This window comes from Carcharhinus amblyrhynchos, chromosome 4 (genome assembly GCF_965287045.1).
Source record: "Carcharhinus amblyrhynchos chromosome 4, sCarAmb.v2.hapA, whole genome shotgun sequence".
NCBI lineage: Eukaryota > Metazoa > Chordata > Chondrichthyes > Carcharhiniformes > Carcharhinidae > Carcharhinus > Carcharhinus amblyrhynchos.
This window is the reverse complement of record NC_137327.1, coordinates 131,842,579-131,855,915: the sequence shown is the minus strand read 5'-3', so window position 1 is coordinate 131,855,915 and position 13,337 is coordinate 131,842,579. Positions and strand designations below refer to the sequence as shown.

General features: G+C 44.6%; 1 protein-coding gene across 1 annotated transcript in view; it reads right to left on the bottom strand.

Moving 5' to 3' along the window:
• Positions 1-12,307, bottom strand: part of LOC145342711 (NALCN channel auxiliary factor 2-like) — a 413,750-nt gene extending 401,443 nt beyond the window's left edge. Inside the window, exon 1 of the mRNA XM_080188270.1 lies at positions 11,669-12,307. Coding sequence (XP_080044396.1) covers positions 11,669-12,307 — 639 coding nt within the window. The remainder of the gene's footprint in view (positions 1-11,668) is intronic.
• Between the last annotated feature and the right edge of the window lie 1,030 nt (positions 12,308-13,337).

Sequence of the window (13,337 nt, the reverse complement as noted above, 5' to 3'; positions counted from 1 at the left end):
TGGGTGCGTGGGGTACCAGGGGCTTGTCCCCTGGCCACGAGGAATCCTGAGCCCAGTTGTGTTGGAATGTACACGTGAGCAACGTGTGGATCTGTATCTGTGTTTGTTTGCTATGTAAAATAAGATGATTTTCAATAAACATATCAAAAAAGAAGAAAATGCAATACAAAGAATACACAAAGGGAAACACAGACCTTCAATATCTGTTGTGGCAAGTCAACAGTGTAAAATAATGAGTTTTATATTCAAGCTCAAACTCCAACTCTCAACAAGTTGAAAAGTATTCAACAGCTCTTGCCCAAGCAGATATACAGAGGAAAAGTTTCCCTCCTAACTCCCTGTGCAATGCTTGACTCAAGCCAATATTTCACGGTGCATCATTATCCCGGTTCCCCTTCAATCTTTCCCCAAGAATTACAGAGCAGTGCTGCTGCAATGTTGCAAGGCAGTCCGCACTCAGAATCAGTGCTAGCAATTCTTCAGGTGACCGACTCCTCCCAAAAGAGGAGCGTGAGACAGTTCCAGCAGATAGATTCAAGCAAAGGCTTGTTTCTGGTCCAGAGAGACAAGTTGAAGGGATGGTGTGAGCCCAGGCTATTAACAGCAGGATTTAAATTTAGCATTAACCACAGAGGTTTACAGTGCAGGAGGAGGCCAAATGAAGGATCTGGTCTGTGCTGGAAGACACTGACAGAAATAGAATCATAGAACCCTATAGTACAGAAGGAGGCCGTTTGGCCCATCGAGTCTCCATTCACCACAATCCCACGCAGGTCCCATCCCCATAACCCCACGTATTTACCCTGCTAATCTCCCTGCCACTAAGGGCAGTTTAGCATGGTCAACCCACTTAACCTGCACAATTTTGGACTGTGGGGGGGAAACTGGAGCCCCCAGACAAAACCCATGCGGACACAGGGAGAAAGTGCAAATTCCACACAAACAGTGACCCAAGCCCGGAATAGAACCCGGTTCCCTGGCGCTGTGTTGGCAGCAGTGCTAACCACCTATCTAATAAGATAACATAAGAACTAGGAGCAGGAGTAGGCCATCTGGCCCCTTGAGCCTGCTCCGCCACTCAATAAGATCATGGCTGACCTTTTTGTGGACTCAGCTCCACTTACCCGTCCACTCAACATAACCCTTAGTTCTTTTACTGTTCAAAAATATATCTTTCCTTGCCTTAAAAACATTCAATGAGGTGGCCTCAACTGCTTCACTGGGCAGGGAATTCCACAGATTCACAACCCTTTGTGTGAAGAAGCTCCTCCTCAACTCAGTCCTAAATCTGCTTCCCCTTATTTTGAACCATGTCCCCTTGTTCTAGTTTCACCCGCCAGTGGAAACAAGTTCCCTGCCTCTATCTTATCTATTCGCTTCTCAATCTTACATGTTTCCTATAAGATCTCCCCTCATTCTTCTGAAATCCAGTGAGTATAGCCCCAGTCTATTCAGTTTCTCCTCGTAAGCCCACCCTCTCAACTCCAGAATCAACCCCGTGAATCTCCTCTGCACCCGCTCCAGTGCCAGTATATCCTTTCTCAAGCAAGGAGACCAAAACTGAGCACAGTGATAGACACAATTAATTCTGGACTGCGTATTCTAGAGGTGACGTACGAAATCTGAATTCTTCTGTCCACTTCGAATGAAAAGAAACGTAACTAGTGTTAGTTTCTCTTTCCGTAGCTTCTACAAGTTTTAATGAAGGGCATTTTTCGCTCCGATAATTATTGCGATGGCTTTGCATTCAGTGTGAATTCTTGTCCTCCAATAGGAAATATTTTGCAAAATCATAGCCACCTGAGCCGTGGGCGGAGGGAAAAGGAAATACAAAAAGAAAGGATGCAGAAGAAAATGGATGATGAAGAAGGAGGAAAGAAGAAAAATCCATGAGTATATGCCAGTCACCTCCTGTGGCTCACCTTTTGCTGGTTTATTTTTATGTATTTGACACTTTAAAGATATGGCTTGTGACTGAAAATTTGACACCTAGGATTTGTCCGGCTTTGACAGCTTTGCTAATGTGTCCATTTCAGACTGCGTTTTCAGACTGGCTTGTGGAGTCAGCCAAATGGCTGCAAAAACATTGTTAGTGCCCTGTTAAAAGAGAACATTATTACTGTAGCTTTCGGAGCTATACAGGGCAGAATTTTACAGCCCCGTCGCAGCAGTTAGAGTCGTAGAGGTTTACAGCATGGAAACAAGCCTTTCGGACTAACTTGTCCGTGCTTCTGATGCAGGATCGGGAAAATCCAGCGAGTCGTTCAAAAATCTATTGACTTTGGTGGGCCTGGAAGATCCAGCTGTTGGGAGGGGCTGTAAACTTCCACCCATAGGAGTGATAATGATGTGGAAGGAGGCCACTCAGCCCATCTGGTCCATACTGGCTTTCTGCAGAGCAACCTAATCAATCCTGTGTTCTATTCCTGAAGCTCTGTAAGTTTATTCCCCTCACGTGGCCATTCAATTTCCTCTTGACGAGACAGAGTACAGGAATGAGGTAGAGAATCTGGAGGACTGGTGCGGCAACTATAATCTCTCCCTTAATGTCAACAAAACGAAGGAAATAGCCATCGACTTCAGGAAGCGTAGTGGAGAACATGTCACTGTCTACATCAATGAGGATGAAGTAGAAATGGTTAACAGCTTCAAGCTTTTAGGTGTCCAGATCGCCAACAACCTGTCCTAGTCCTTCCCATGCTAACACTGTAGTTAAGAAAACCCACCAATGCCTCTATTCTCTCAGAACACGAAGAAAATTTAGCACGTCAGCTATAACTCTCACCAACGTTTACAGATGCACCATAGAAAGCATTCTTTCTGGTTGTTTCATAGCTTGGTATGGCTCCTGGTTTGCCCAAGACCGCAAGAAACTACAAAAGGTCATGAATGTAGCCCAATCCATCAGGCAAATCAGCCTTCCATCCACTGACTCTGTCTAAACTTCCCACTACCTCGGAAAAGCAGCTAGCATAATTAAGGACTCCACACACCCCGGACATTCTCTCTTCCACCTTCTTCCATCAGAAAAAAGATATAAAGGTCTGAGGTCACATACCAACGGACTCAAGAACAACTTCTTAGCTGTTGCCGTCAGACTTTCAAATGGACTCACCTTGAACTAAGTTGATCTTTCTCTACCCTAGCTATGATTATAACACTACATTCTGCACCCTCTCCTTTCCTTCTCTATGAATGTCATGCTTTGTCAGTGTAGTGCACAAGGAACAATACTTTTCACTGCATAACACTTATACATGTGACAATAATAAATCAAATCAAAGAAATAATTTATCGTCGCATCTTCCACCATTCTTGTCGCTAAAAACCTCCAAGTTATTACTGCCCGCTGCATTTAAACCCTGCTTCCTCACATTGACCCTGCGCCTTTTGCATCTTGTGTCCCCGAACATTAGCAACATCAGCTGATGGAAATCCTTTTCTTCGCCTCACTTTTCTAAACTTATCCTAATCTTTCACACCTCTAACAAGTCTCCCTTTGCTCAGGAGGAACACTTTTCCTGCTTCTCCAACCTTATCTTGTAGCTAACTTCCGTCATTCCTGGAATCTTGTCTGCAGCCTCTCAAGGACCCTCGCATCCATTCTACAGTTTACCAATTAGAACTGGACACAATACTCTCATTGTGGCCTTAGCCAGAGCTTTGTAACATTCAGCGTAAACTCCCTGTTTTTGCACTCAACACTCCACTCACGAAGTTGAAGAACTTGGTTACTTTGCTAATTCCTCTCAAAAATCTAGGCACACAAAATCCAGGTCCCTCTATCCCTGTACACTTTTTAGAACTATGCCATTAAGTCTATATTGCTTCTGCTAAAATGCATCATCTTGCATTTCTCCGTATTAAACTTCAACTGCCACCTGTCTGCCCATTCTACCAGCCTATCTAGGCTTGCAAAATTTTTCTTCAGTCCTTTAGCTTTTTTTGTTATCTAGCACACAAAAACTGGCATTCTCCCCCAGTATGGTTTCACTTCGCCTGTTAACATCTAATTGCCTTAAGCTTGCAAGTAAACCAGCCCTTAGCAGATGCGAGCGCCAATCTGTTGTGCCTTGCCATGGCAGGAAGTGACTTCATTGTTCCCCACCTAAGTATCCGACATTCTTGGGACGCACAATGTGTGTCAAAAGCCCATCGGAAAGTGACCGACCTGATCTTCCTCTTTAACCAAGGAAAATTTGTGCTGAGACCACAAGATATAGGTGCATCAAGTCTGCTCCGCCATTCCATCATGTAAGTTTCTCAATCATATTCTCCTGCTTTCTTCCCGTAACCCGAGTACCCCTTACCAATCAATAACTTATCTCTGTCTTAAATTCACTCAATGACCTGGCCTCCGCAGCTTTCTGTGGCAATAAATTCAATAGGTTCGTCACCCTCTGGCTGAAGAAATTCTTTCTCATCTCAGTTCTAAAGGGCCGTTCCTTGACTCTGAAGCTGTGCCCTCAGATCCTAGTCACTCCTACTAATGCAAACATCTTCCCCATATCCACTCCATCCAGGCCTTTCATTATTCTTTAAGTCCCAATGAGATCCTCCCTGATCCTTCTAAACTCGATCAAGTACAGACTCCGAATCCTCAAACGTTCCTCATGCTTTTCATTCCTAGGATCATTCTTGTAAACCTCCTCTGGATCCTCTCCAAGGCCAACACATCCTTCCTTAGGTATGAGACCCAAAATTGCTCGCAATATTATAAATGTGGTCCCACCAGGGCCATGTAAAGCCTCAGCAGTGCATCCCAAATTGACACTAAAGGATTGAGGGAACGAGTGAATGTGAGTGAAGTTGACTTAATTAAAATTGGAATCCTTATTAACATCATACAGTTAGACCCTTTGAAGAAATAGAGCAATTCTTACCAAACCTGCAATGAAAAACAATGCTGCTTGTAGAAGAATCAGGCACTTGGGTTGGACATTGCACAAGTGCACGAAAATGTTATTCATGATCTGATACTACCTATTTTAAATCATAATAGTTTAACACACCGTCAATTAATTTTACTATAATTCATTGTGAATTTTAATTGGCAGGGCATCAAATAATTAACAATTGATTTTTTTCATAATACCACACAAGACAAACATATTATAGAGCTGTACACCATCATTATTGGTCATAGTACAATGTTGCACATTGTAATTATTCAGCATTGAATAGTATTGTCAACTGCTAGTATTGGGCACATACTGTCTAGAATATGAATACCCACAAGAGTGTAGATAGACAAAAGAGCAAACTTGCAATTATATATCATCTTTCAAATTTTCAGAATGGCCCAATTGCTGATTAGAAGAATAAATTTGGCCAGGTCAAATGGGCAGCAATATGAATACATATTGTAATGTACCATTTCAGTTATTCATATCTTCTTCAGAGTTAATTGAAAACTGAAAACAAAATCTTTACATATAATTAGCTGGAAAATATACCCATAGCTACAACAATATTAGATCATAAGATCATATGATACAGGAGCAGAATTAGGCTATTTGGCCCATCGAGTCTCCTCCAATTATGACTAATAAGTTTCTCAACCCCATTCTCTCACGTTTCTATATAACCTTTGATCCCCTTACTAGTCAAGAACCTATTTATCTCTGAAAAATGCTGGAAAATCTCAGCAGATTTGACAGCATCTGTGGAGAGAGAGTAGAGTCAACTTTTCGAGTCTGGATGACCCTTCGTCAGAGCAGCTCTGCTGAATGGTCTTCTAGACTCGAAACTTTGCTCTATTCTCTCTTCACAGAGGTTGTCGGACCTGCTGAGATTTTCCAGCATTTTTCTGTTTTTGCTTCAGATTTCAGCATCTGCAGTATTTTGTTTTAACCTATCTATCTCTTTCTTAGATAGACTCAATGACCCGCCCTCCACAACCTTCAGAGGATTCACCATTCTTTGACTGAAGAAATTCCTCCTCATCTCAGTTCGATTATTATTTTATTGAATGCCTATAACATTGCAAAGAAATGTTGCAAAACAGAGCTATGCAGGGGATATTCCAGAGCTTAGGGCAAGAGATAAGGTTGGGGGTTGCGCAGGGCGGTGGGGGAGTGAGCTAAGGTCACAGGGATGAAGATTTTTAACCGGAAGCGCTGCCAGCTGAGACTAAGTCAGTCTGTGAACACGGGAGAAATGGATAAACAGGGCTTGGGTGCACCTCAGGATACAGTCAACGGAATTTTGGAATAAATGAAAGGTACCAGCATAATCAAGAACCCCCTGCACCCCGGGCATACTCTCTTCCACTAGGAAAAAAGATACAAAAGTCTAAAGATACGTACCAACTGATTCAAAAACAGCTTCTTCCCTGCTGCCATCAGACCTTTGAATGGACCCACCTCGCATTTAGTTGATCTTTCTCTACACCTTAGCTATGACTGTAACACTACATTCTGCACTCTCTCCTTTCCTTCTCCACGTTACTGTATGCTTTGTCTGTGTAGCATGCAAGAAACAATACTTTTCACTGTATCCCAATACATGTGACAATAAAGCAACTCAAAATCAGGACATTTGAAGGATAATAACACATACACTTATCCAGGAAGAGAGAGTTTGGGGTGCATTTTTACACGGTAGCAAAAGATTTATACACATTTGAGTCCGCAATTGAATTTTATTGGATAACTGTGTTCACGATTAAAATATAAACGAAATGATTTTCACTTCACGGGTGTTTTTGAAAAAGAGAACTGATATTTTATTCTTTTACCATTTGAATGGGTATAAAACCCATATTCAAAGGGTACAAAAATGTGCAAATGTGATATCCAGCCAACTTAGTGATGTCACGTACTAAATATTATTCATCATTTCTAATAATCAATATAGATGTGATTAGAAATATAATTTTCCAGCACAGCTCTGAAATTACGTCAGCCAGTGAAACCCATGATGACCCTTAATTGCAAAATATTTGAATAATGATGTGATAATCATCAGTGTAATTTCCTGTCAACTCACGGAAAACCATTTCTCACTAAACTCACAATAGCTGTTCTCGTGGCCCAGATGCCCTAGTTGGTAACCCACCTCGACAGCAAAATGTGGACCTGCAGCTGAATCGAAACACTTAAGAATTTAATGACAATCACTGCCAGAAATATACAAGATTAAATCCGTGGGGTGAAATCAAGACAGCATCAACAATCAGACAGCTAGCAACCCAATCAGCCTTAGACATCATTTGTGTCTCTTAATTAAATTAGTGTCTCTAGTTATTCTCAATATCCATTTGCCTATTTATAAACTATCTAAATCCCTTCATTAGCTTCCAGCCTGTAACTCATTTCCGGGATCTATTCACTCACTTGCCATCTTCATTTAGCTTTGGGACTGTAATAATTACATTATTGCAGGTTACCTTCCATTACAGCCATTCCAGTTCCCTGAGACCACTGTCCTTTCAATCGATCCCTTCATATCCCAAAACCAGTAATCAATCTGATCCCAGGAGCATGTACATACAGGCATCTGTGATTGCTGTGACTAAACCAATGACAGTCTATCAAAAATAATGTTTTCTAGTTATTATTTTATGCAAGCGCCATGGTAGTGTCCATGGTTCTGTTCACTGGTTTCAGGTTCCATTTTAACTGCCTGCAGTTGCAAACTTGTTCCCTGTCACTCTCAATGGTTCCAAATTCCACTGCAGGTTGTGGCTCTTTCCTGACCTGGATTTCACCGCTGGTATCACTACTGGCCCAAACATTGCTCCCTTCCCGCTCCAAACTTTCTTCTGACCACTTCTCTGGCCATCGAAGGACTTGGAAGCAATTGAAGGAGATTCAGTCAGAAAACTGTGGCAAAGTCTGAGATGTAGCTGGAGACTAAATCTGATAGCTGCATGCAAATGCATATTGCAAACTGCTCTCAAAGAGATATGAGATTATTTCTACAACAATTTAGAGATGCTCTGATTGAAGTTTCCAGTACCAAATTGGGAATAGGGAGAAATGAACTAGACAAATTCTTCATATTGCCAAAAAATTAAAAGAAAATTGGGTTAATAAGTTCAGTTAATAATGAAGCAATGTTGGACAGAATACTTTTCACCTGACGGGGAACTGATCTGGGGGATAAACTATCAGCAAAGCTAGACTCAAGTCTCAGTCATCTGGGGAGGGGAGAATGGTTCTGACAGCTTCTTTAAAACCCCAAAGTATTTCTCAGTATGTTCATCAATGCTTCCTCTTTGAAAACTATCTTATTGACTTTTGAACCCATTAATATTGTTCACCTCTCCCCTTTGTTGCTCCTAATCTCTCACTTTTAAATTTTATTCTCTGCAATGTGAATTCAGGCATGCTGAAAAGTGTACCCAGATCAATGTTATCAGATCTCTTCACAAAACCAAAAACTGTGAAGTTTTCCTCTCCCAGGTGAACAAAGCCAGATAATAATGCTATCTGAAATAACCTTGGTGGTCTTGGTGTGCCACTTGAAGGCTATAGTATCTTTCTCATTATGTTATGTCTCAAGTCTATGCACAAGACGTGTGCTGGCATCGTAGCTCACGTGCCTCTGTCATTGTCATTCTGAATGGCTGCTGGGAACTGTGAACAACTGACCCAAGTATGAGGCTCCATCTGATTTTCCTTGAGGAAGTAAGGAACACTTTGTGTCCCCATAAGCAACGTGGTTGAATTTGGGAATTCAGCCTCATGGAAGAAGAATGTGTTCAATCATAGACAGGGTGGAGATACTTTGGCCCTCCAATATTCTCAAATTATTCCCCCCTCCCCCACTTATTAAATCACTTTGTCTTCCCACATGTGACACATGCTAAGTCCAGGATGAGAGAACACCACTGATACAATTTGCAGCTGCTTGCAAACTCATAAAAACAGGGTGGAGTCATTGATCTTCTCAATAAGATAGATAAATATTTGATCATAAATGGGATAAAGGACTATAGGGAAAAGGCAAGGAATTGGAGTTAGGGTGAGATGGAGATCAGCCATGATCATGTAGAATGGTGTTGTGGGCTCAAAGGGCTGAGTCGCCTTCTCTCGCTCCTAATTCCTATGTTCTTACTTTGTTCCTTAGTCTGTGGAAAAGCCTCAGCTCAAAACTTACAACTCAAGGCACAATGGGCACCAAGAACAAAGAACAAAATCAGTCCGGGAAACAGGCCCTTCGGCCCAACGAGCCCGCGCCGCCACCCCAACACAACCAGTCCACCTCTCTACCCATGACCAGCAACTCAGTGTGAACGTATGCACAAATTATAATGTTTTATCCTGTTTCAAGTGTAATTTTTTTTATAGCATTTATTTAGTAACTTCACATCTTTCAACCTATTAGGTCTGAAGACAACCTATTTACAGTAATGCATTGATCCCTCCTTTGGGAAGCAAGAGGCAGTACATCCCAGTCCAATTTTCTTTCCCCATGGGAGAATTTGTAAACTTCCTTTTCAGGTCTGCAAGTCGGTGCAGCTCGGATGGAAAAATGAACAAAGCTGGAGGATTGAACATCACGGGACCACGCGTTAGTACTTCAACAGGCTGGATTATTACGCCGCCCTTCCATCCCCCACCTCCCAGGTTGATCAATCCTGTGACATTACATGAAGTTTTTCACAGTTCCTTCTTAATTTTTGGCCAACTTTTTGCTCCACTGGGCATCTTCAGACAGGGGTGAGGAAAAGCTGAGTACCAGCAAACATCTCAGCTACCTAGTCAGGGAACATGGTTCAAATTCAATCTACTTCTAATATTCTGATATCAGGCTATGTTATCAAACAGTGTTATTGGCAGAAACAGGATATTTGCATGAGGTTTTTCTCATCAAGGTCAACTCCCAACTGTTCATTTACATAACATATTGCCATTTGACCTACAAATCTGATTTCCCACCGTGTAATCCTGTACTTTACAGGATATGGAATCAACACCTGCCCGCCCTGTAGGATGTCAACAAAATCCAGGATCACGTCTTTCCTGCTTGTCTTATTTCCATAGTCAAGAAGTCCAGAAACGCAACTTGACGATTTGGGAAGGTAACAGCGATATGTTGAAAGTCCAAAATCCTTCCAGTGAAGGCTTGCTTAATTTTATAACCCCATCTTAATGCACAATAATACGATAGTGCAGCAATAAACAAACACGTGAGGCGTGCTATAATACAAATTGAGTACTGTTTTGCACACTTCACCTTCAGAATGGCAGATGGTTGAGAGTGTATTGCATGGCTGTTGCATACTGGATTCAGTGGTGTCTCTAGTCTGCAACAGCAATGCTCCAGCTGTCTGTCAATCACATACAAATCCTGGAAGTATAATGGGCCATCAACATGTCTGGGAGATTTTTTTTACCTTATTTTCTGTAATAAACACAATCTTTCCTATTCTGGGCTTGTTTGGGGAAACATTCATATCTTGAATTTACTAGAACAACACTTCCCTATACAGGTGACATTATGGCTACTTCATCTTGTTCTGTGTCTTTACGTTGTGTGGCGTGCATGTCTTTTGACATATAATATCTGAGATAGGGTTTAATTAATAAAAAAAACCTTTAGCAGATTAAAAGCTATCTGAAAACCATCTACTCCCTGTAACCTGAGCCCTTAAAAGACAACATTCTTAGACCTCAAGTAGGAAGGGTGTTCCAATGAAAACCAACAAATTCTCGTTTATTCAATTCTAGAACCCATTTCTGTTATAACATCTCAATGCAACACTTCATATTTCACACAGATAAGATCACAAGTCAGAACAGGCGCAGTGTGAAAAAAAAAAGTTTCATAGCAACATGATCAGAGCCAGTTCCCCAGCCTGTACATCCACCCCAGTCACAACGATACACTTTTCCATTGTTTAATTGCTGGCTACAGTCTGAACCTCCGGCAATGGTGCGAAGGGTGAGGGGGGGTATACTCAAGGCAGTTATCCCAAGACTTCTCATCATGCATCCATTTGCTTTTTTTTCAACGCATTGCTAAAGCACCGTGTTAAAAGTTAAAACATGAGCTTAAACGTTCAATACCTGGTCACTGGGTGAGGTGCTGAGTATTAATCACAATGATACCCTTCATACCAAGGCTTCCATTTCCACTGCTTGTCACTTGATAAATGATCCCCCTGGTAACCTTACCCCTCCACCCCACACATTTCTGGTGTAACCTTCCATGCTTCCCTCATGTCCCCCCCCACCCCACTTCACCCCCCCCCCCCCCCCCCAATGACCATGGCTCTCCTGAACTTGCCAAGCACCTCTTATCCCAAATATGGCATTCACCCCTCCCCACCCTGACTGGGATCATGACCTGTCAAGCCTCCTCCTTGCTCTCATCCAGGGTCTGAAAGTCTAGAAATCCATGGACTTGGTTACCAGGTCCAAGCCCCCAAACTTTTCACACAGGTCTGTGGTCAGCTAGCCTCCAGCTGTCTTCCCTCTGACTGTTTGCTGACCTTGGGGTATGAGGGGAGGGGAGGGTGGAATATCACTTCAACCAGAGGGTGGAGGTGGGGGGGGGGGGGCGCGGGGGGGGTGTCCTTCCTTGTGTTTACATATTCCCAAGGAGGGAAAGCCCATTCTGATCACCTTTTAGTAAATGACGCACACACAGACTGTACCATTCAACCTCAAGAGGTTTGACTATGGATTGAGAATGGACAAACTCTTGTTAAGCTTACCATACAGTCGCTGGGGCAAGACCGGACAGAATATCCCCGTTCCAAGTACTTGTGTAGCATAGCCTCGAACTCCTCGTATTTTTCCTGAGCATGTTGGTCTTCTATCTGGTAAGCCCTGATGCATTCGCTGCAGACAGACATAGCCCCTCCATCATCGCTGATCCGCATATCCAAACTGCAGTTTAACCCGTTCGGGTTGGCATACTCCCGCAAAAGATCGGCAATGGTGTAAGAGTGGCAGAAGGAGAGGCGCAGGTGACTGAAGTAGGACCAGAGGCAGGCGGAATCCAGCCCCTGGGGGAAGCGGCAGGCCGTCTCCAGGTCGTCCAGGGGTTCGCTCAGGTTGCTGAGGGAGAGATCACATCGAGCCTTGCCCTGGCTCTGCCCGCTGGCCAAGTGGCGAGCCCCGGCGGGCTGGTTCCAGAGCCGGCTGCTGCCGCCCGCTGCCTCGCCGCTCCGCAGCTTGGTGCCGGCACACGAGCAGAAATAATCAGACAGGAGCAGGGCGAAGAGCAGCACGGACGCTAAAGACATTGGCCATTTCTCTGCCCTCTGTGAATCGAAGCAGGGTTTCTCGCTTGCTGTGGGTGCGAAACAGACTCTCAAGACGGCATTACACATCCAAGCACCCCTGATCATATTTTGGAGGGGGAAAGAGGTGGGGGAGAAAGGGCGGCGTTACCAATTTCTCCCTGGCTCCCGAATGTCACTCCTGCGGCAGGGCTGTGGGCAGAGTTACAAAAGAGGGGCTCAAAAGCCCCGCCATCGCCCGCTCACAAATAATCCATAGCACTTGGCAGGAGCTGGTACCCTCCATCTGGACAAAACACAAACAACAAAAACACACAGAGAGGGAGATTCGCTTTCTGGTTTATTTTTTTTTGGTAGACATCACTAAATAAATAAATAGATAATAAATAAATTAATAAAGGCACACAGCCTCTCCTCTACAACCACCCCCCCCCCACAGCCCCCCCCCCCTTTCCCCACAGCCCCCTCCCTTTCCCCACAGCCTCCTCTCCCCCCTCCCCACAGCCTCCTCTCCCCACCTCCTAGCCTTTCCTGCCTCCCCCCAGCCTCCCCCTCAGTCTCTCCCCCTCCCCACAGCCTCCCCCCACTCCTCCAGCCTCCCAGCCTCTCCTCCCTCCCCCTCAGCCTCCCCCTCCTCCCCCCCCCCGGCCTCCCCCTCAGTCTCTCCCCCTCCCCACAGCCTCCTCCCCCCTCATCACAGCCTCCTCCTCCCCCCCATCCCCTAGCCTTTCCCCCTCTCCACAGCCTCCTCCTACCCCCCCATCCCCTAGCCTTTCCCCCTCTCCACAGCCTCCTCCCCACAGCCTCTCCCCCTCCCCACGACCTCCTCCTCTCCCCCACAGCCTCTCCCCTCCTTCCCACAGCCTCCCCCTCCCCAGCCCCTTAGCCTCTCCCCCTCCCCAATCCTCTCCTCCCCCTTCCCTCATCCTCCCCCTTCCCCACTCTCCTCCCCACAGCCTCCCCCCTCCCCACTGCCTCGCCCCCTACCCACAGTCTCCTCCCCCCTCCCCCCCACACACACACCCCCACCAACCTACTGTCACCCACACACATGCCCAACCTTCACCCCCACACGCCCCCTACCCAACCCTCATCCCCAATCACCCTCTCCCTTCATCCCTCACTCCCCTTGCCCATG